Here is a 21,233-nt window from a genome sequence, read left to right as displayed (position 1 = left end):
ACTCCCCTTAAGGAGTCTCAAAGTGACTCACAATCTCCTTTACCTTCCTCCCCCACAAAAAACACTCTGTGAGGTGAGTGAGAGGCTGAGAGGCTTCAGAGTAGTGTGACTAGCCCAAGGTCACCCAGCAGCTGCATGTAGAGGAGCGGGGAAGTGAACCCGGTTCTCCAAATTACGAGTCCACCTCTCGTAACCACTATACCACACTGGCTCTCGGTGGAATACCCAGTGGAAAAGAACTGCCCATGAAGATGGATTTCATGTATCACTATATGCTATAATTACAGTGGAACTGGTGAACCCAGGTAGCAGAAACTCCGAGGTGCTGTATGTGGATTGGTATATTTGCATCTTCTATTCAATTAATAGACTTGTGCAGTGACCCTTTGATCTAACATCCTCCTAAAAACCTGCAGTACCTAATATGACTTTTCCATCTAGGTGCCTGCTGAAAAGCCACCCTTTGACCAAACAGTCATTGTGTTGTGGATCCTGTAATGCAACCTAGTGGAGAACAGTAGACACTTTCCATCCCATCTATTTTGTTGAGCTAAAATTAATCTATTAATGGTTTACTTGGTTAGATTTGGTCGAAACTCATTTTGTTTCTTTGAAGTCTTAGTGTGTGGTATCCTGGTTGCATTCTCTCAATAAGCTTGTTATAGATTACCTGAACATGAAATGCTACATAAACCATTGACAGTTCCTTGGATTTGGCAATGATTTCTAAAAGCTTTCAACGTTATTTTTTCATGTGATATATGTTGAACCACTTAATGTTGAATAGAATACTCTGGCTTGCTGTTTATGTGTGTCTGTTGTGGTCATTTATCCAAGTTTTAGCTTTTTCTAATAACCACAGGCAAAGTTTTCTGTCACCACATAGTTGATGAACATATTGCTCCTCCTATGCATCAACTCCTAGCTAGAAGAGGGGGAAATGGTTGGGAAAGCTGAATTAAAGGAAGACTTTTAAATAATAATAATAATAATAATAATAATAATAATACATCAGCCAGGTGTCCAACAAAGCCCAAAATCAGAGAGGAAACTGATGGTACTTGTTACCCACTCCTTTATTTGGTTTTATCTGGGCCATAGGGTTTTAAAGCTGTATTTTGTGAAGAGGCACTCAAATTTGCATTGGGATCCTTTGTTTCTTTGCATAGGTGATAGTGTGGAGTATATACAACTGTTCTATGAACTTCCATTGCCTGAGAACCTTATGATGTTGCACAGCCAGAATAGCGTAGTGTCTAGATGCTAAGACTTGTTTCAGGGAGGCCAAGGTTCAAATCCTCCCTTAGCAGCAAAGTTGACTGGATGACCTTAAACCTGCTGGCTGTCCCTCAGGCTAACCTGCTTCAGGCTATTGTGAGGATAAAATGAGAGTTAAATCACACGTGGGAGGAAACATGGGGCAGGGGGAAATGTAGTAAATAAAAGAAGTGGATCCCACAGTGTTGATTGTTTTTAGTTTGGTTTTTATTGCAATATATTTGGCTACAGAGAGATGGATTTGGAACATGGTTGCACACCAGCAGTTTAGCAATGGAAGAAGATCCATAGGGAGACAATGGAACAGGCTAAAACTTTCCAATAAATATCTGGTGCATCAGATAATTGCGGTATGGTGCCTTGAGTGTAGGAGATCCTATCTTAAAATGGAGGTCTGCCTAATGATATGTCCTTACAACTGTATAATTCTGTAATTATTCAGTAATGATTTCGTTTTATCTTCCAAGAGTCTTCAGCTGGGGATACCTTTATATTTTAATAAATAAGATAAATTATGTGCTTTTCACTGTCTGTCTCTGGTATATACAGTTTCTCAGAGGACAGAATTGGTCACTGAAATCTATAAATGTATTGATTAAATAGTCTGGAATGTAGTTGAACAAAAAAGTTGAACATCTCCCGCTAAATTTCTACTGCAAATGGAGGGCTAACAGTTACCTTGGAGCAACAGGGACCAGAGGGTGAATTTTTCTCTTTCCTTTTGGTTGTTTGTACTTGTATTTAATTGTTTATTTAATTCATATGTCTATTGTTGAACAAAAAAATCAGAGGTGAGGAATCCATGGATTATTTTAACTGGTTGTGAAATGCCTTCAGTAACTGAGTAGCTTAGCAAAGTTTACAATTGGAAATTATCGTAGAATAATATTTTAGCCTACTTTAATTTGTTTGTCAGTTTTATCTGTAAACTGTTGGCTTCTGAAATTTAGTTACAGGTCAAGGCCCAATCCAAGTGGCATTCCAGGCAGAAGTCACACTCCCTTTACCAATGCCCGGTATGTGTTGAAGGTGTGGGATTATTCAGACCACTAAAAATGTTTATCTGAAATGCTTTTGTGGGCTAATGTCTGTACTTGGGTAATTCTTTTTTAAAAAAGAATAATGGTGCCTTCTTTAACTTCAGACTATTTTAAAGATAATTATTCCAGTGCATTAGGCTTCAAGTGCACACGGAAACACATTTTTGTACAGAATAATTTTGAAAGGAAAGGAGAAAAGTCTACTTTCCACCACCCAGGATATTTAAAATTGACCTGTAAGCTGCTCTTGGCTGAAGATTGAAGTAAGAATGCTTTTTTTATGTTGACATCTCCGACACCCCAACACTACTCCTGCCCTCCTCTAACAGGCACTCCGTGAAATCAGAGCTGTTTAGGAAGGCAAATCATAGAATTGTAGAATTGGAAGGGGCCACAAGAATCATCTACAGTAGTCCAACCCCCTGCAATGCAGGAATCTTTTGCCCAACAAGCCTGAGATTGAGGCTGGATCTATACTGATTTGGAAAACTCTATTTTTAAAAATGCTATATAAAAAAGCTCTCAATGCAAATTCTCATTGGGACAGATCACAGCTCTACAGCGCCATCTGGTATCACATGTTTATAACACATAGATAACATTTTAATTAGTCCAGTGTGGCTGAGTCCTAAGTTTCATCCTCCAAACTGAGCTATCCTGCCTTATAGGGTTGGGGCCAGACTGGCGAAAAAGAGGAAAAAGCAACATTGTGTTGTGCTATGTTTTTGATGAAATGACAAATTAGTAAAAATCATTGCATTTTGAAAAAAACTGAACTAAAAATAATGAGTATATTTGTGCTTTTTAACAAAATGAAAATCTCTCTTAATTTGTTTTCAATTTTCACATAGTTAAAGATCTTCTGATCTTTAAGACCACATTGGAAAATTGAAGTATTTTTCCTTGCTGTTAAGATGGAGTGATTGGGAAAGTAGTCATGTGTGCATGTGGGTATGTGTTTTTTTACTTCAAATGCTGTGATTTTGTTGGTTGGTGGGAAGTATCTGTTTTGGGTGTGAATATGTGTCCATGAGAAACATAAATCTGTGATTAACTCTTTTTGTGCTGTTATGAATGGTATGTATTAAATGCTTTGATAGTTGAAACCAATATCTAAGCTTGGTAATGGAATTGCATACTGTCAATGATCAGTTTTGATAGGAATAAGCATCTTTATTTACACACCTTGGTTATGCTTATAAGGTACACTGTTTATAGTAATATGCCCTGCTTCTAGCTCCAGTTCCTCCTCCTCCACCACCACCTCTTCTGAGATGGTCACTTTCTGAGTCTTGGGATGGTGTGACAAAGGGCTGGGGTGGCTACAATAAGAGCATACCATCAACTGGTCAAGACGTCATCATTTTGCCTGGTAAGTAGAAAAGGTCTGATGTGAAAGAAAAATCATAGAAGCATGAGAGAAATAAATAAATAAATAAATAAATACACAGAAAAGCTGGGTTATGCTGATAATGAATCCACAATTTCCCCTTTTTCATATTCCAAAAGGGGATAGAGCTTTGGTTCATCTAAGATAGGGTGGGGGAACTTGTGTGTTGAAGTAAGAGTAGAGAAATTGCAGCTAAGAAGCTCAATTGTATATATGAGTGACACCCTTCTTTGGAAACGAAACAAATATCCAGACTTAACATTCAAAAACTTTACTTGCAGAAAATTATAGTTATAGATAAATTAAAACATATTATTTGCAGGCGCATGCTTCTCCAAGCATGGGCCTACAATCTCTTCTTCTAACTTCCAAACAATGGTATTTTCCTCTTTTTCCAGAGCTCAGCACTCAGCCTTCTCTATCTCTGTTAAGCCATACCTTAAAGCTCCTATGAGATATTTCCACTTTTTCCCATCCTTCAGCTTTGCTTTCTTTCAGGCAGAGAAGAAGCACTCCAACACTCTATTCAACGTAGCAGTGTTCACAGTGGATTCTAAAACACTTCACATAAAATGGAGTCTCTCCTTCATTAGATACCTCCCATATGACCAACGTTATCCAATCACATGAGAACTACTAGAGAACTTGCTAGAATTCAGTTACCAACCAATCAAATTTAAACACATAGTAATGCATACAAGCATTTAGAATTTCAGTGAATTAAACTACCATACTTAACATTGTGGCTTCCCACATGTCAGGCCCCAACATTCATCAGTCCCAGCCAGCATGACCAATGATGGGGGATGATGGGAGTTGCAGTCCAACAATATTGGGAGGACTATAAATTTCCTCACTTCCACCTCTGATCTAAGAATGCAAAAATGGAAACACTCTGTGGGCGCAACCCCCTTGCCCTCTGAAGAGGTTCCTTTCAGAACAGTCACCAGAAAGAGGGTCACTGACTTCCTTGCTTTAGTCAAAGTCTCCAAAACAAATTATTCCCAGACCTCAGAATCACACCTGGAGGATCTTCCTTTTGGAAGCTTAGTCCTGAGCGCTTCTGAATAAACCTAATTTAAAAAGGCTTAAAGAAGCAACACTATCATGGATTGAATAGTGAAACCAAAACAAAATACTTAATTGGCAAATAGAAACAAGACAAGTGTACTGCTTAAAAGTTAAGTCATTCATGCTTTAGAACATGCATTTTTTTTCATTCTGTAGCCCTCTGGTGAAAATATTTGTAACCCTTTCCTCTTACCATGAGCATAAAATGAAGATTTTAATATCTAAGATCATGGAAAGATATCAGATATTTAAATCTTCATTTTATACTCTGCAGTTCTTGCAAGCCACATTCTAATCTTCTTTTTGGATGTGTGTTGCCTGACTCCTTTAATTTTCTTTGTAGCTGATCTCTCTCTCTTAACTTACTCTTTTCCTAAGAATCCCCACTTTTCTTTTTCTTGACTGTGTGTTTGTGTAAAGAATTCTGTTTTCCACACCAGGAGTCAAAACAATAACCATAGACAAGCCTAACATGTGCCAGAGTGCTTCTTATGTGAGGTGCAGAAATTAGGGATGCGTTAATTTAGGCCATGCATGAACACAGGCTTCGCTCTAGACAAAATGCAGTCGCTCTCCTTTCTGCTTTCACATTTGTATGCAAAGTTCAAATGAAATGCACCCCTAATACTGTGTGCGAGAGAAAAGCATGTTATAATTTCTAGCAATGGTATGTTGTATAGATATGATATCATGTAGCCTGCGGCAGTTTTGTTTTTTAGTGGTGGAATCTGCTCTGTTGTTAGTGGGCTTTTTTTTTATTCTTTCTGATTCTGATTTGCTTTGAAGTTTTTCTGTTTGAAGAGATGAATGCTGGAGCCCTGTATCTCATGTAATAATGCTTCCGTTGTTCCTGATTTCCACTTGGTGGTATATTTATGGCATTTTCTAGTGCAAGAGTCTTGATCAAAGGGATTTTGTGTCATTACTTGAATCATTAGCAAGTTTTGTTTTATGCCAGAGCTGTGTCATTACTGAACTTTTCTCCAGACAAAAAACATGCATGCATGAATGGTGTATCAATTTAGATATTAGAGTGGTATCCTTCTTCGTTATGTATTAGCATTTGCTGATTAAGTGGTATAGAGTGGATGGAGAGAAAAGAGATGAGTCACACGTGACCTTTCCCCCCAAGGTTTATATGACCTAAAGTATGCAATATTTGCCCCCAAGTTATTTAATGCTACAAATAGATGTATGTTGTAAGATGTGAATAAGATACTTCAGTTTTATTTCATTTCCTAAAGGAGTGTGGAAAGAGCTTAGCTCTACAATAGAGCCCTCTGCTGTTCTGTTGAATATATTTCTGCATCACTCCAACACCACATAAAACAGAGTGGCTGTGGTCTCACCATTCTGGTTATGCCCCTTAGTTGTTGTGGATGATGATGATCAGATTCATTCATTCATTCATTCACCAGCAGAACTACTTTTGTGCATGACGAGTTAACAATAAACAAATCTGTGTTGCTGATGTAAGGTCACATTCAAACAGTAGTGATTACGGTATATAGGAAGTTAGTACTTTTTTTTTTTTTAAAAAAGGCTCAGTTATTTCTAAGGATATGTGGCTTAGCAAATAAGGAACAGAGAACTAGATGAAGTATACGCTCTAGGATGACACGGACTATGTTATGCATGCACTTACTGACTTGGAACTTAAGTTTTTATTCTGTAAATGCAAGCTCCTTCTGTTCAGTGAGGGGGGAAAAATAGGATTTAAGCTAATGTCTTATAAAATTGCTCGTCTTAGACTAGTTCCCCCAAATTAATTTAGCTACAATGGCTTTCCTTCCTATGCTTCTGTGTACTATTGTGACACTGTATTGTTTTCTGATTTCCAAGTCAATTTCTGCAAGGCATCTTCTGTATTATGTCAACTTACTGAATTTTATCCAGTGGTTGGTTTGTGGTAACATGAAATTATTCCGCTCGTGGCATTTGCTTTCCACCAGGACTGCAGCTCTTTGTGCCAACTCCTGCAGAGTTCCTGGGGGCTCTTCAAATCTCAAGAGCAGCTTGAGGGAGGGTAGGAGGGATCCATGGAAATCTGGTACCTTGCCTTGCATAAGCAGGAGTGCTTTCTGTTAGTGCATTTGATAAGAACCCATGCAAAGCAACAGTAAAGAAAGAATGATCAATGTTGCTATGGTTCACACTTTTAATGAGGTGTCGGCATGAATGTGGTCTGGGCAATTGCCATTGTAATGGTCTAGCGAGAGTTATTTGAGGTGGGAAGAGCAGTAACCCCTTCCTAGGGAGTTGCTGTACTTCTAAGGTATAGGTTCTAATACTGAAGGCGTCTGAGGATGCCCTGGAAGTGTTTCCCCATTCCAATGTACTACACCAACCCCATAGTTTTGCATGGCGAGTTCCTGCCCCCCACCAGGATAAATAAAGACACGAGACACCATAGTTTAAGGTTAATGGGCGAATTAGGCCACAACTTTATTGAATTCAGGAATGAGAGGCATTGGCTTAGGCATTGGTCCTAACGACTATCCGGCTCCAGCTCATTTGCTGGAGACACGGGGAAGGGTTAACACTATATCGGGGGAGTCTCCTGCCGAGGCACGTCGACTAGGAGCTCCCCCGGGTCACTGCTCGGGGGCGTGCCTTTGGCCCACACCTCCATAGGCTTCGGACAGGGCCACGCCCCCTGGAGTCCTTTAACGGACCACCCTTCGCTCACTGGGGGGAGGTGATGGCGTTCCTCCCCCCCCACATCCTCTTAACCCCTTCTTACTAATGCCTACCGCCACACGAGCAATCGCTTGCCGCCAATACTCTCATGCCTGAAACCAATCCCTTATCCCCTTTGCTATATCAGTAAGCCACATGTCATTTCCCACATCTGAAAGATGCACGCCATCAAGCCAAATATCATTTCCCGCATCCGAAAGATGCACGCCATCAAGCCGGTAGAGGGCCTCGCAGTTGCCCGGGTACTCAATGACCCACCCACCTAGGGCTGCCACTCTATGCACCACCGCCCGATCCAAGGCTTTCCTAGTCCTATTTGTGGCTATCGGGCACCTGCTCTCTCTCCAAACCCGGCTTTCCATCAACAAGGCCCAAAGAATGGTGATGTTTGGATAAGAGGCCTTAAGTTCCTCAAAGTCACTAAAGATATGCCACATCAAGTCGACTGCCTTTCTGTAAGCTAAATCCTTTTTGCCTAAGTGGATAACTAAAGCATCTGGGGGGCCCTCCGCTGCCGCTCTGGCCCTAATTGCGGGCAACATTTCAGCCCAGCGCATTCCCCTCCGATAGATCCAAGATATATTGATGTAGTTAAGGTGCGGCCCGAGACTGGAATTGATGGCGCGGATCCTGGCCCAATGCACAATGCTGTGCCCGATTATCCAGATGCACGCCCTCATAGCTCCTGCACCCTAGGTCCCCGTTAATGGCATGGTTTCTATCTCAGTGGACAGTGCAGGGCCTATACTCCAAATATGCACAACGTCACCTGAAAGCAAAAGAAGGTAACAAAGCCAGGTCAGGTATACTGTGAACAGTCACAAGGTCTTACGAATATATCCCTTAAATGCATCAGACTTCCACTGCCCCCAAGTCCTTCATCCTTTCAGCTGAGAGTCCCAAATGCAGTGCTGTGGTGGCGGCCCCAATCCTAAAGGAGTTAGCCACGAATTCAGCTGAGGATAAACCGCAGGCAGCAATCTCCCTTCGTATAACGCGCGTGGACTGATGCCGTGCAAGGCGGGAGCCATCCAAATGTATAAGGAATGGACCTGAGACGATTGGTCTCACGTACATGAAATGTTTAGTGTCCTTTACTGCTGATCGGTTTTGGAACATTTGACATGCAGGACTAAATTGGATCTGAACAAGGTCAGGTCTCTCAAACGAACCCCGGGCAGCGGATTCTGGTTGGGCCTTACAAACCACTTCGCCAATGCGCATAGCGCCAAAGGGCAGACGCAGCCGGGATTCCCCTGCTCTCGCAGGGGCTGAAACCAGCCCCCGCTCACGTGGGGGGTGGGCGTGAAGCCCGCAACCCCACCTCCTGGGCAGGCCGGAAGTGGCTTTGTGGTCACCTAGATCAGTAGTTCTCACACTTTCTTCCTCCAGAGAAATCTTTCAGCACTAACTTCTCTATCAACAAACCCTCTTGCGCTGCTGAGATTAGGGAGCGTGTTCTAGGACGCACACAATGAGTTGGTGTGGAACTTTTCTTAAAGACCAGTTGGGTCTCACTTTATTGTCCCATGCGAACGGAGAGTGTGCTCCAGATAACAGCAACATGCTGCTGTGGTTGCACATCCTGGGGAAATAGCTATTTCTCAGAGAAACATCTGCAATTGTCAGTCTTCTCATTGAGGAGTCTTGGATAAACTTCCCCAAGAGTTTCCCTGTCAATAGTCTGAAAATCACTGATCTGTGTCTTTAGAATGGAGGGTTAAATGTATTTTGAATATTTGAAATTATGCCCCGAGGTTAGAAATGGTCTCCTTTTAAAGCAAAAAACAATTTCTATGTTGTTTTTCTGAGTGCAACATAGAAAAATCTTGCTTTAAAAAAAGGAAGTTTGAATTATTTGTTAATAAAGTAACAGTAGATGACATAGATAGAGTTCACCCAAATGACCTTTCTGTCATTCAAACTGCAGCTATGGGTACTTGGCCATTCTGCCTCCATTCATAATCTACTTGACCTCTGCTTCTTTTGTTTATTTATAGCACAAGGAGAGAAAAGAGGCCTTCTATTCACTTTGGAGCCATCTGTTTTCCACTGTTTGTTTGACTAGTAACTTGACCTGATGATAATGTGGTGTCTGAATGACAAAACAGATTGATTTGTTGTGTAACTTTTTCATCCTTCGGAGCTCAGTGGCAGGCAGTGTGGAAGAAACACAGGCAGCCCATCTGAAGCATGAAGACCAATCCTTTTGCTTTGTGTCTCTTAAAAAAATATGTTGATTCCCTTAAGCTGCATTCACAAGCAAGTGTTTCACTGAATTTATTTGCTGACTGGGAGAAAGAGATCAAGGGAGAATTTTCATGTGTTTATTTACAGACTAATTAAATTAGGCCTGTTATTTTAGTAGCAGCAGGAGCTAATGATACAGTAGTATGTTGAGATTCTGAATGCAGTATGCATTTTTTGAAAGCCTCTTAATCATGGTCCAGGTATCTTTGTGTGTGTGTGTGTGTATGTGTGTGTGTAAATGTTTGCTGCTTTTCTCTAGCAACTTAACACCAACCTACTGCAATGCCAGCACACTGAAGTACTGTTAAACCAATTAGTTTCGCTAGGAGAGATTAAAGTGTGCATGAAGTCTGGATTGAAAATACAGACAATCACTTGCCATGAGCCTGAGAACAATGAAGAGGCTGTTGTGTGTGATCTGAGGAAGGAAGTGAGCGTGTTGGTGAGAGGGGTAGCCATCACAGATACACCGTGGTATCCTATGCACAGAGTGAGAAGGAAAAGCCAGAACCTGCCCACTTCCCTTTTAAAGTCACAGAGCAACAGCAAGGGGCATTTTTGTTCCTCTTTGGGTCAGCGTTCCATTAAAACGTATGCCATCCCCCCGCATTCTCATGGAAGGTAGGTCATTATTTGAACAGTATTAGTGGCTGCTCCAGAAAGCACCTCATATCAGACCATGAAGATCTTCTCTCTTTTCTTGGTGTCGTGTTATACGTTCTTTCATTTCAAATTTGAAGACTGTTGGAGGCAGAGTGCTTCCTTAAGTGTTTATATTGAATTGAAACCACAGGCGTTACAGACTTCTCCCTCCCTTTCCTCCCTCTTTCTCAGGCCGAAGCATCTTTGTGGATACAACCCTTCCTCGTGTACGAGGCCTCTATATCCAGGGCACACTGGAATTCCCATCAAATTCCAGCAATGTACTTAGCGCAGCCTGTATTGTGATTGCTGGCGGTGAACTGAGAGTGGGTAAGTGAAGAAGAAAAATAAGCAGCAGGAAATCTGCATGCTGGGTGCTGGTCAAGGACAAACAACACATCTACACATCCCCACTGCTGTTACTGATAATAACACCAGCAGCAGGAATATACTTTCATGGGGCTGGCGGGGATACCAATAACACTGAGTGGCTGATCCATGTCCAGGAGCTATTAGCCATATAAACTGAGATTATAAGGACTCTTTGTGTTGCATTTTTTCCTCTTTGAACATGAGTAGCATTCCTGAAGGAATATTGCAGTATGTTATCCATTATTTCCTAATTCATCATCATCCCAAGTGTGATTGAGCCCATTCATTCACAATGAAGACAACTAATTATTTATATGCGATATACAAGTCATTTTCCATAATTCATTACATCGTAAGCTTTACAAATCAGGCTATTTTAGTTACTTACAGGGATCCTTGCCATTTTAATACTGCTGTGTTGGTCACTCTTTGACCTTTTTCAAAATTGCTTTTTTAGGAACTTTGTAGGGGGAATTTGAGTAATTGGGTACTTGAGGAAGGCAACCTGAAACTTTTTTCTGGTTAATCTCAAGGGGTCCATCTAGTTAATATGGCTTTGGAAAAATGGAAACATTTTAGAATTCATTTTTGTCTTGGGAATAAAATAACGGTTTAAGAGTTAGTGAGGAGGGTAAGTCCAAAGATGGATATTCTTAATAGTTGATAACTAGCAGTGACCATGATCCATAGATCCACAGGATCCATGAAAGCTTATGCCAAAATAAGTCTGTAAGGTACAAGAAGAGTCTTTGTTGGATGTGTTCCCATGAGATTCAGCCAGCTTGGCAAAAGTCCTCCTCTTCCCAGAATTGCCAGACCATAAATGTTCTCAGTCCTAAAAAATGCAAGCCTTTCTTGTATTGATTGTATCAGACCCAATGCTGCTTCTTTGGATACAGAACTTTGAAGAACATGGAGACTTTTCTCTCTTTTTTACATACGAAAGTTTCTGGAAGCACTTTCTCTTTATGAATTTCCAAGCCCATCTCATGCTTTTCAAAGATCCTGAATCAGAGTTAGGCAGGGCAGATTTTTATCACTTAGAGAGGAAATGAAAAAGCCATAGCCAGCATGAAGAATTGAATTAATAATAGACAATACTTAGTTTAATAGCTATGTTGGGCCTTGCACTTTGTTCTGCCCAACAATAGAAGAAGATGCCATAGCCTCTGTGGCAGGGAAACATCCGAGACTCAGATTCTGCACTGATGCAAACTGGAAATGCAGGTGAAAACATGGCAGTGCCTTTCCAGAAAGGTAATTGTGTGCTTAGCATAGAGACCCAGACCAGAGCCGCAAGCCTAGAGTAAGAGACACTTGGAAGTGAATTTCTTCCTCAACGTAGTTGGAATTCCAGATGTGGTTTATTTGAAGATAATGAGCATGCTGTGGATTCTTTTAAGGACATAACATTTATTTTATCAAGCTAGTTTTTTGTGACTTTCTCAATGGCATCTGGTGTGACCAAAAGTGGAACTGCTGAGTTACTATCCTTGGATCGCCCTTGAGCCTTCTATTCATTTGGCTATACAAGATTCCCCCCTTATGCTCACATTAATTGTCTCCTCTGCTCTGTCCTATCATACTCATCCACCATCAGTTTTATCTCCTCCAGACTCTCACTACTCACTGTTTAGGCACAGTCATCCCCATTTGGTCTGCAAGGCCATTTGGGATAAGCCACTTGCATCCATCCTACAAGTGTCATGCAGACAAAAGGGTGGAACTTGAGCAGCTTCCAAAACAGCTGACAACTGATGGTTGGGAGGGCTGCACAAAGCAGGAACCCAGAGCTACATAGGATTCCCCCTCTCTTTGACATCATTTGTGATGACAGGAAATTATCAGGTTGGCCTTGCCCACCTGTCAAATTTGGAGTGTGAGGCAGATCCTAATAAGAATCTGCACAAGGACCAAAAAGATTTCCCAACCCTTGGATTAGGGAATCACTGTACTACGGGAAGTAGTCGTCTCCAGCTGAGAACTGCATGGGAGCCTAATGCTTGAAGAGGTACCAGTCCTTTAGGGTGGCTGTGTCTACTCTTTATTTATTGAGTGGATTTCTTTGCCTCTTAGGGGCCTGCTAGAAGCCTTTTTGTTCAGACATGCCTACACAGGCATGTAATTTAAACATGCAATTTGACTACTTATAATAGTTTCAGAATTGCTGGTTTTATTTATCGATTGATTAAAAATTATGTCGATTGGTTCTTAACATTAGCTATTTTTGGTATTTTTTAATATTTCAGAATGTTCTTTGCAAACAGCTTAGATGCTTTCTGTCAATTGAGCAATATATAAACTTTGTGGTTTTTGTTTTTGTTTTTAAAACTTCACCCACCCCTCACTGGTAGATTACTGGCAGAAGAGGGGAAAAGGTTGTGTCTATGTCAGTCAGAACTACTCATGCAAGTTTGCTAGATGTGGAAGATGCTTTTGTTCTGTAGCAGTGTCATGTGCATGAAGTGTGGTGCTACATTTCTGGGGAAAATTTTTGTTTGTTTGTTTCATTCACCACATCCAGGATCAGGACCACTTGTGCCTATTCTTAATCAGAGCTGCGGCGATGACAGCTTAATAAAAGATTAATTGCACACAATACATTTATTTATATAATTATTTTTTAAGGTTCACGAGGAGAATGCTTCTTAAGGATACATATTATAAGCTTTCTGTTCTTCACCAAATGCATAATTTTTAAAATGTTAAAAGATCATGACATGATGGCTAATTCTGCACAGATTTATTTCTTTAATTCTACATCTGCTGCAGTTTTGTGCTGTATAATTGATTTAATCTCTAATTTTAGAGGAATGCTGAACTCTCTAACTGGACTCTGCTTACATTTCTCTAGGGCAAAAATTGCCCTACTTTCCCCTCCAAGTATCTGTTTCATGCTAGGCCATTTTCTTCTGAGACACTGAACTACCCTTGGTGAAATAAATAGATTCACAGTTGGAATACAGCTTACTGTATAGAGACATCATTGCAAGATAACAGCTACTTTCCTCTGGATTTTTGCTTCATTTTTCTCATCATGTGCATTACCAATCTTTCTGTTAGACTGGAGAATACACTTAGAATTTAGACATTTCATCCGTAGAATATATATGATATGCAGAATACAAGACACAGTGAATTTTTTCACAGCCACCACACAGTGGGCCAACATTTTCATTTAGCTATCCACCACACTCCTATTCTGGCCAGTGAGCACCAGCTCAGACCTCATCAGCATGTATGTAATGTTCATGCATGTTGGTGTGTATGTCTGCATGCAAAGAAGAGAACTATTGTGTTCTCATTAGGGTTGCTGGCCTTTTGGATGGAACCAAGATGGAACTGGACTGCTGAAGTGGAGCAGTCAAGTAGTAGACATAGGCAGACCATGTCTGCTTGGAGCCTTGTAGAATCTGCTGTGTCATAAGCAAGCACCAGGGTGGTTTAGGGTGGGATGTAGAAAAATCTGTCCAGTCATAGACAGGGTGGGGGGTGGGGCAAAGCAAAGTCTCTTGGACTGGGGAAGTCTCTTAATCATGAAACTGCAAAGTGCAGTTTTATCAGTTAGAGTATTAGAGTACTGCTTTGGAACTGCAATACACAGAACTGAGTAACACACAGCCATACAATGGTACCTCAGGTTACATACGCTTCAGGTTACATACGCTTCAGTTTACAGACTCCGCTAACCCAGAAATACTGCTTCAGATTAAGAACTTTGCTTCAGGATGAGAATAGAAATCGTGCTCCAGTAGCGCGGCAGCAGCAGGAGGAGGCCCCATTAGCTAAAGTGGTGCTTCAGGTTAAGAACAGTTTCAGGTTAAGTACGGACCTCCAGAACAAATTAAGTACTTAACCTGAGGTACCACTGTATGCTCAATTTATAGAGAAGTCATTGGATAAAATTAGAGGTAAACTGAACTGGCTTGCTTGCATAGGTACCAACTCCCTGGGGCCCTGGGTGACTGAGCACCCACAAAATTCCCCATGAAGGGGCCGGATTCCCACAAATTTTGGTGCCCCCCACAGTGCATGGCACCCACGGACCTGGGCACCCATGGTTGCAGGGCCAAGTTGGCACTCCTGTTTGCTGGGCATGAATGGATTTAAGCAAAATATTCATGGTTTTCAACATCCTTGCTTTATGGAAATTTATGTCCCCCGATCAATTGACTTTTCAAGCCATTAGTTATTGGAATGGCCTTTCTGGGGAGATCTGTTGGGTTTGTTTTCTTCCTGTGCTCAGAGAGGCACTTAAAACACCCATTCGCTCTGAGCCCGGCTTCAGCTGGGGAGGGTGGGATATAAATAAATTATTATTATTATTATTATTATTATTATTATTATTATTATACCTCTAATGCTTAGTTGTGTGCTGTACCTCATAAGTTATTGCCTGTTGCTTTCACCTAGTTTTACCCATTGCTGCTACAAATGTTATAATGGTCTTGTTTGCATAATACAGTAAGCCAATTGGACTTGGACTTCACAAGCAAGTTTGGGGATTTACATGTTACAATTTTCTTTTCTTTGCCTTTTAGCAATTGATGTCTATGTTAATGATAACATTTTTTTCAAAGTTTTTAGATTTATTCTAAGCCACTTGAGATAATTTCTTTTATACAAAAGTATGATAAGAATAAAAATCAATCAATAATAGCCGTACATTTCCCCCCCTGTCAGGTACTTTGCAGCATCCATTAGAAAGAGGAAGAAAGGTGCAAATTCTGCTTCGTGCATCTGAGAGAGTTTATTGTGATCGATTACATGGCTTAAGTGCTGATCCTGGAACCATTGGTATGGTTAAGTAACATATTTTGAATTCTTTAAGGTGCATAGGGAAAAGAAGCCATGGTGCTATTCAGTGCTCTTTTTCTAGTAAAAGAGGTGCCGCAACTCACCATGGATGAACTCACCCTTGTTCTCTTATAAAGGCAATGGTGCCCACCTGAGAGGTGCCGGAACTGAGTTCAGCTGGGGGGAAAAAGCCCTGGTGCTATTTAGTTTGCAGCCAGTCAGGAATTCTTGTAATGGTGCTTTATGTGGCAAGAGTGGGAATTCTTGCTTAGTGTGCGCCAGACCTTGTAGCTATTGCTCCCAGCATGGTTTTCTCTTCCCCTTTCAAGGTGTTTATGGGAAGCTGCAGATGCATAGCGCTTATACCCAGAACTCTTGGACATACCTTAGAAGTGATGCTGCCCCTGGCAATGAAAGGTAAGGGGGCTCCCTTCTTTTTGTCCCCCTGTCTTGAGAGATGAAGTGGCTGATGACTGTGGACAGGGTCTTTTTCAGTTACAGCACCTTATCCTTTTGGTTCATTTGCTTCTTGTAGGCTACAGAATCACAGCCAATAAGGGATCTTGTAGTGAAAGTGATAACAGTGTAGATTTGTCTATATGATTTCACTGTTTCCTGGTCTGGCCATATGGGTGATGCTAGACAACTGGGTGGATGATCGCTGTCACCCTAAAATGACTGCACACATGGACTGATGACACCACTTTTTCTGCAATACAGTTGCTAAAGAGAAGTGCTTGTGGACCCACTTACAGCACCCCACACCCTGGTGGGTGAAAGGCAATCCCAGCCACAGGTGTAAACAAACTGCACAATACAACATTCTGAGATTTAAAACTGGCCACTACTTTTATGGATTGCAGGTGTAGGTAGGCTTATATCTCCAGGCGGTGGACCGGAGTGAAGACTTTGGTCTGCCCCCCCAGACTCCACCCTCAACCTGCTAATGATTGGACAGTTCAAACTGAGGATGGCGGGCTTTCATGCCATCCCTTGTGGCAGGGGGATTCCACAACAGCCAGCCTCCCATGGGAGAGCATTTCACCCCAGGGAGTGATCATGAAGTATGTGTGTGATCATGTTTGTGTGTGATCATGCAGGGCTACAACTGCTGCCCACCCTGGGACCAGGTGAGCAGCCATTTTCCTACCTTCTAATCATATTTGGAAAATATGCTCACCTTTTAATAATTTTCAGGTTTATTTGATAAGTGGGGGACAAAAGTATTCTAAAGTGCAACCATGTGACTAGAGGTAAGCCTTGCTTTCAGTGACGTTATCTGATCAGCCCTAATATTTGATCATTTCCCTTCTGTTATATATCCTATATAGATTTTCTTCTGTTTCCTGGGCGTTTGCTGGTATTTTAGGGGGTGATTTTATTTCTTTTGATCAGGCAATTCACAACTGTGACAATGATGTTTTAGCAGTTTAATGGGTCACCTTAGTTTGAGTATGACTGATGTTATGATTATGGGTTTTGTTTGTTGTAAGCTGCTAAGGGACTTTTTTGTACTAGGCAAATACAAACTTCAATAAATCTAAATCTAGGTGTCAGTATCTTTCTGTCATACCATTTTAAACTTTATTTTCCCCCTCAATTGTCCCAGGGGGAAAAAGACTACTAAATAATCTCCTTTACTCTGCCGCAGCATTCTTCATATAATATTATTTTGCCACTTAAAGATCATTTGCTTTAGCATTCTCCTGTTTTGCTAAACCATTTCCCCCCATAGGGTTTATTTTTGTATCATTAAAAAAATGTGTAGGATCTTCACATTAATTCTGCAGAGGTTTATAGGATTATGGTACAAGACGAATTGGACTGGCATTATGGAGACAATATTGTCATCAGTTCGTCTTCCTATGAAGCTCATCAGGCTGAAATATTCACTTTGGAAGAAGTCAACCATCATAGCCTTAGAATCCGTGAACGTCTACTCTACAGACACACAGGTATGCAAACTCTCAACCTTGGCTAGGTATGTTGGCTGTTTTATCCTTGGGACCTCTGGCACATTAAGAAGCTTTTATTTTGTATCATAGTTCCTTATGCCAATAACCAGAAAAGGTGGAAATTCCATATGTTGAAGTCACGGATCATTCCTGCTGGCCTTCCCTGTCAGATTATTATTATTATTATTATTATTATTATTATTATTATTATTATTAATTGAATTTCTCTACTGGCCTTCATCTGAGGATCACAGGGTGGTATACAATATATATATAAAACAAAACTACATAACATAGAGTGATCCTTCCTCATATGGTATATGGGGGTGGAAGTGGGGGTGGATATGGGGCAGGGGCTGCAGGCAGAGTTCACTGAGTTTTCCACATCCTTCCAGAGTGATCTAAACAATATTTTGGTGCTAAACTGACAGCATCAATGCTTGCCCAGTTATTGGACTTGAAGCCCTAGGCATAATGCTCCCAAGTTATTTTGGAAAATGTCTCCTTTTCCTGTTTCATTTTCTCTGGGATGTGATTAGTCCAGTTGGTTCTGTTTTCCCTGCTGCTTCATATGAAAGCCTGAGAAATCTCCCAGTTCAGTATTTAGTGAATTCTGACAGATAACCCCTTCTCTAATTCTGCTGGTTAGTGAGCAGTCTTCCAACTTTCTTGCTGGTCACCCAGTAGGAGAACCCAGAGTGAAATGGACCTTATTGTTCTGATTTTTGAAGTGGAGACATTTGAATGGCTAAAACTGACCTGCTTTTACCTTCATGTTTCCTTCTATTATGTCATGTATAGGACAATCCCACAGATTAGAAAATGGACAATGGATTCCTCTGGCTGCAGAGATTGGCCTTCTCACAAGAAATATACAAATTAAATCTGACATGGATTGTGCTGGGGGGATCTTAGTGGGACACCATGCCAGTGGAGCCCAGTATGCAGGTACTCAAATACTCATAGCTGTTTTGTTCAAATTTCTCAGCTAGTGCAGCTCAGAACCTTCCCATGCACAGCTACTGTGCCTCCTGTTATGATGGTGTGTATACAGGACAATACAGATTATGCACATTTGTTTGTACCTTTAATTGTACATAAAATGGGGGGAACGCCATAGCAATTTTCTACCCTGCCAGCTGAAGTGGCATTCTGCCACACCGGGGAGTGCATATGTAAAGAAATATTTTGGATGACCCAGCACTTGCTGAGGGATAGCAAGGTTATAGTTTATTATAGGAAACACCGTGGAGACTCTTGTGCTGTTTTGGAGATTGGGGCTTCAAGATGAAATGGACTGAAACATGTTGGGTGAGAGTGCTGTTTCCTCAGCCCTTCGCAATGCCCAGTGACATTTTGACGGGAGTCTGAAAACAGTTGGGGTTTGGTGCCTGCTATTCAAAGATCCCACTGGAACTGCCTAAAGCAATTTTTCAATGTGCTTTCTCAGATATTGCAGTATCATCTTCAGGACTACAGTGCAACCTCTACTCACATATGGAATCCATTCTGGAGGTCCGTTTGTGAGTTGATCCGGGTCACTGGTAGAAGTGTCATTCTGCGCATGTGTAGATGGCAGAAGCCACTTCTGCGCATGCGCGAATGGCGGTAAACCCGGTATTTACTTCCAGGTTTGCTGTGGTCGCAAGTCGAATTGTTTGTGATAGGTTTAGGGTTAGGGTTAGGGTAAGTCGAGGTGCTACTGTATGGGTTTAGGGCTTTATGTTATTTTTTTAAAAAACCCAGCAGGATATTCATTAATAATGTGATTTGTTTTTTCTCAGGGTTTAATGGTTACAAAAGAGAAACTAGTTCCATGCTCTGTCTTTTTCTGTGTTATAGGTATCCTCCAGCTTTCTAATGTTGAAATTTTGGGCTTTGGATCTTCACAGTCTCCAGCAGTTGGCATCAGGAATGCATCCCATGAATCTTTCATAATCTCCTCCAGCGTTCACCAAAGCTGTGGAGCTGGTATTCAGGCGCTTGCAAGCAGCGGACTCCTATTACACGGCAATGTGGTATTTGGAACCGTTGGTCACGGCATACATTTGGAAGGCCAAAATCATACCCTTACCAGGAATCTTGTTATTCTGAGCAAACAACCGGGGCAATCAGTACATTGGGTGACTGGCATCAAAACGAATGCTGTAGATGGTACCCGCCTACAGAACAATGTTGTAGCTGGCTCAGAACGGATAGCCTTTCATATCAAAGGGCAAGAATGTTTCTTACCTGAGACACTTTGCACTGACAATGTGGCTCATTCAAGCCTTCACGGGATACATTTATACAGAGGAGATGGCTTTCCAAACTGCACCAAAATCACAGGCTTTCTGTCCTACAAGAACTATGACTATGGGATCATGTTTCATCTTAAAGGAAACATAGTGGTAGAGAAAGTGATACTAGTAGACAATGTTGTGGGTCTCCTGCCAGTACTTTACAGCCCACCTGCTGATCTGCAGTCCCACCTGGAAAGGCAGTCCATCATACTACGAGACTCTGTCCTTGTGGCCACAAGCTCTTCCTTTGATTGCATCAAGGACAGAATCCAACCTCTTGCAGCTGACTTGACAAGTACTGATCGAGCTCCACGTAATCCTTGGAGGGGTCGAGTTGGCATACTGTGGCCTTCTTTCACCTCTGATCATAGCTGGTGGCCTGACAGCCCATGGCATAAAATGAGAAATTATTCTGTAGTGCTGGGAATCATGATGTTACAAGGTTGGTGTTACATTTTTGTGAGCTTATGGGGCCCTGCATTAATCAATTTTGTAAAGAGGACTAGTATTATTTTTCAAATGTCAAAGACTCTAATGGTTTTTATTTCCAGAAATTGATAAAATTAGCAGCAAATTTAAGAGGAGGGGGTGAGTAGCTTATTTTTTTTCCAGCAAAACCAACCAACCAGTGAAATGTCAGGAGCTCGTCCTGTTCTTGAGTAGGACCCTGGCAGAGACACATGCCCAACTGGCATGTTCTCTCCCTCCTGGTCGTTCGTTCGGGAGCTTCAAAAGCTTTCTTCTGCCTGAACATCACAGCGACCGATGCCAACAGACATCGGCACACTTAGGGATCCGCAGAGTTTGCGCAGCTTGTGTGACAGACGTCAGCAACTCAGCATTTTGGCTAATCTATTTTATTTACATATAAACACACATGGAGCACTGCAACATGGCTCCCTCTCTCTCTAGCATCAAACAGCAAAGAGAAAGAACAAAGGACAATAGTCCCACTTCACGGAACACAGTAACACAAACATCCGGTCTCCATCACTTCCCACTCTGTGGAGTCAAAACATATACCGTCATGTGATAGACAACAATCCCATGACTGCAATCACAGAGCAGGAATTCTAACATGAAACACCTCAGTATGTTGTGGCACCTTAAATACTAGTCCTCTGCTCTCTTTCCTAAGGCCAATAAGTTTCATTGAACAGTACAACCTTCTTCCAAATAAACATGCACAGGATCATAAGTAAAGCCCATTGCATTAGATGCATGATGATGCAACACTATATATTTATGTACAACTGAGGAATACCAGAAAAAGTTACAAAATTAGTTATTTTGCTAAATGTTTTCTTCTGAGAAGAAAAACAAGAAATTGTGAGAAATTTTTAAACAGAACATTGCGGCATTGATCCAGCTAAGCTTATGCATACCAAGTTCTACTGAAAGTAATGATATTTATGTTAGGTTTCAGTGGGTATTAGGCATATATCTAACTTTAGAT

At 41.3% G+C, this 21,233-nt stretch overlaps 1 protein-coding gene across 3 annotated transcripts in view; it reads left to right on the top strand.

Annotated features, from left to right (window-relative positions):
- Positions 1 to 21,233, top strand: part of PKHD1 (PKHD1 ciliary IPT domain containing fibrocystin/polyductin) — a 239,609-nt gene that overhangs the window by 153,668 nt on the left and 64,708 nt on the right. For all 3 annotated transcript variants that reach the window (XM_080997326.1, XM_080997327.1, XM_080997328.1), the window contains 8 exons: positions 2,229 to 2,294; positions 3,556 to 3,690; positions 10,564 to 10,701; positions 15,427 to 15,540; positions 15,870 to 15,957; positions 17,341 to 17,495; positions 18,297 to 18,443; positions 19,338 to 20,219. In XM_080997326.1, coding sequence (XP_080853452.1) covers positions 2,229 to 2,294; positions 3,556 to 3,690; positions 10,564 to 10,701; positions 15,427 to 15,540; positions 15,870 to 15,957; positions 17,341 to 17,495; positions 18,297 to 18,443; positions 19,338 to 20,219 — 1,725 coding nt within the window. The remainder of the gene's footprint in view (positions 1 to 2,228; positions 2,295 to 3,555; positions 3,691 to 10,563; positions 10,702 to 15,426; positions 15,541 to 15,869; positions 15,958 to 17,340; positions 17,496 to 18,296; positions 18,444 to 19,337; positions 20,220 to 21,233) is intronic.

Source organism: Podarcis pityusensis (genome assembly GCF_964106645.2).
Source record: "Podarcis pityusensis genome assembly, chromosome: 3".
In the NCBI taxonomy this organism is placed as follows: domain Eukaryota; kingdom Metazoa; phylum Chordata; class Lepidosauria; order Squamata; family Lacertidae; genus Podarcis; species Podarcis pityusensis.
The sequence above is the reverse complement of the archived record's forward strand: the minus strand, read 5'-3'. Positions and strand labels throughout refer to the sequence as shown.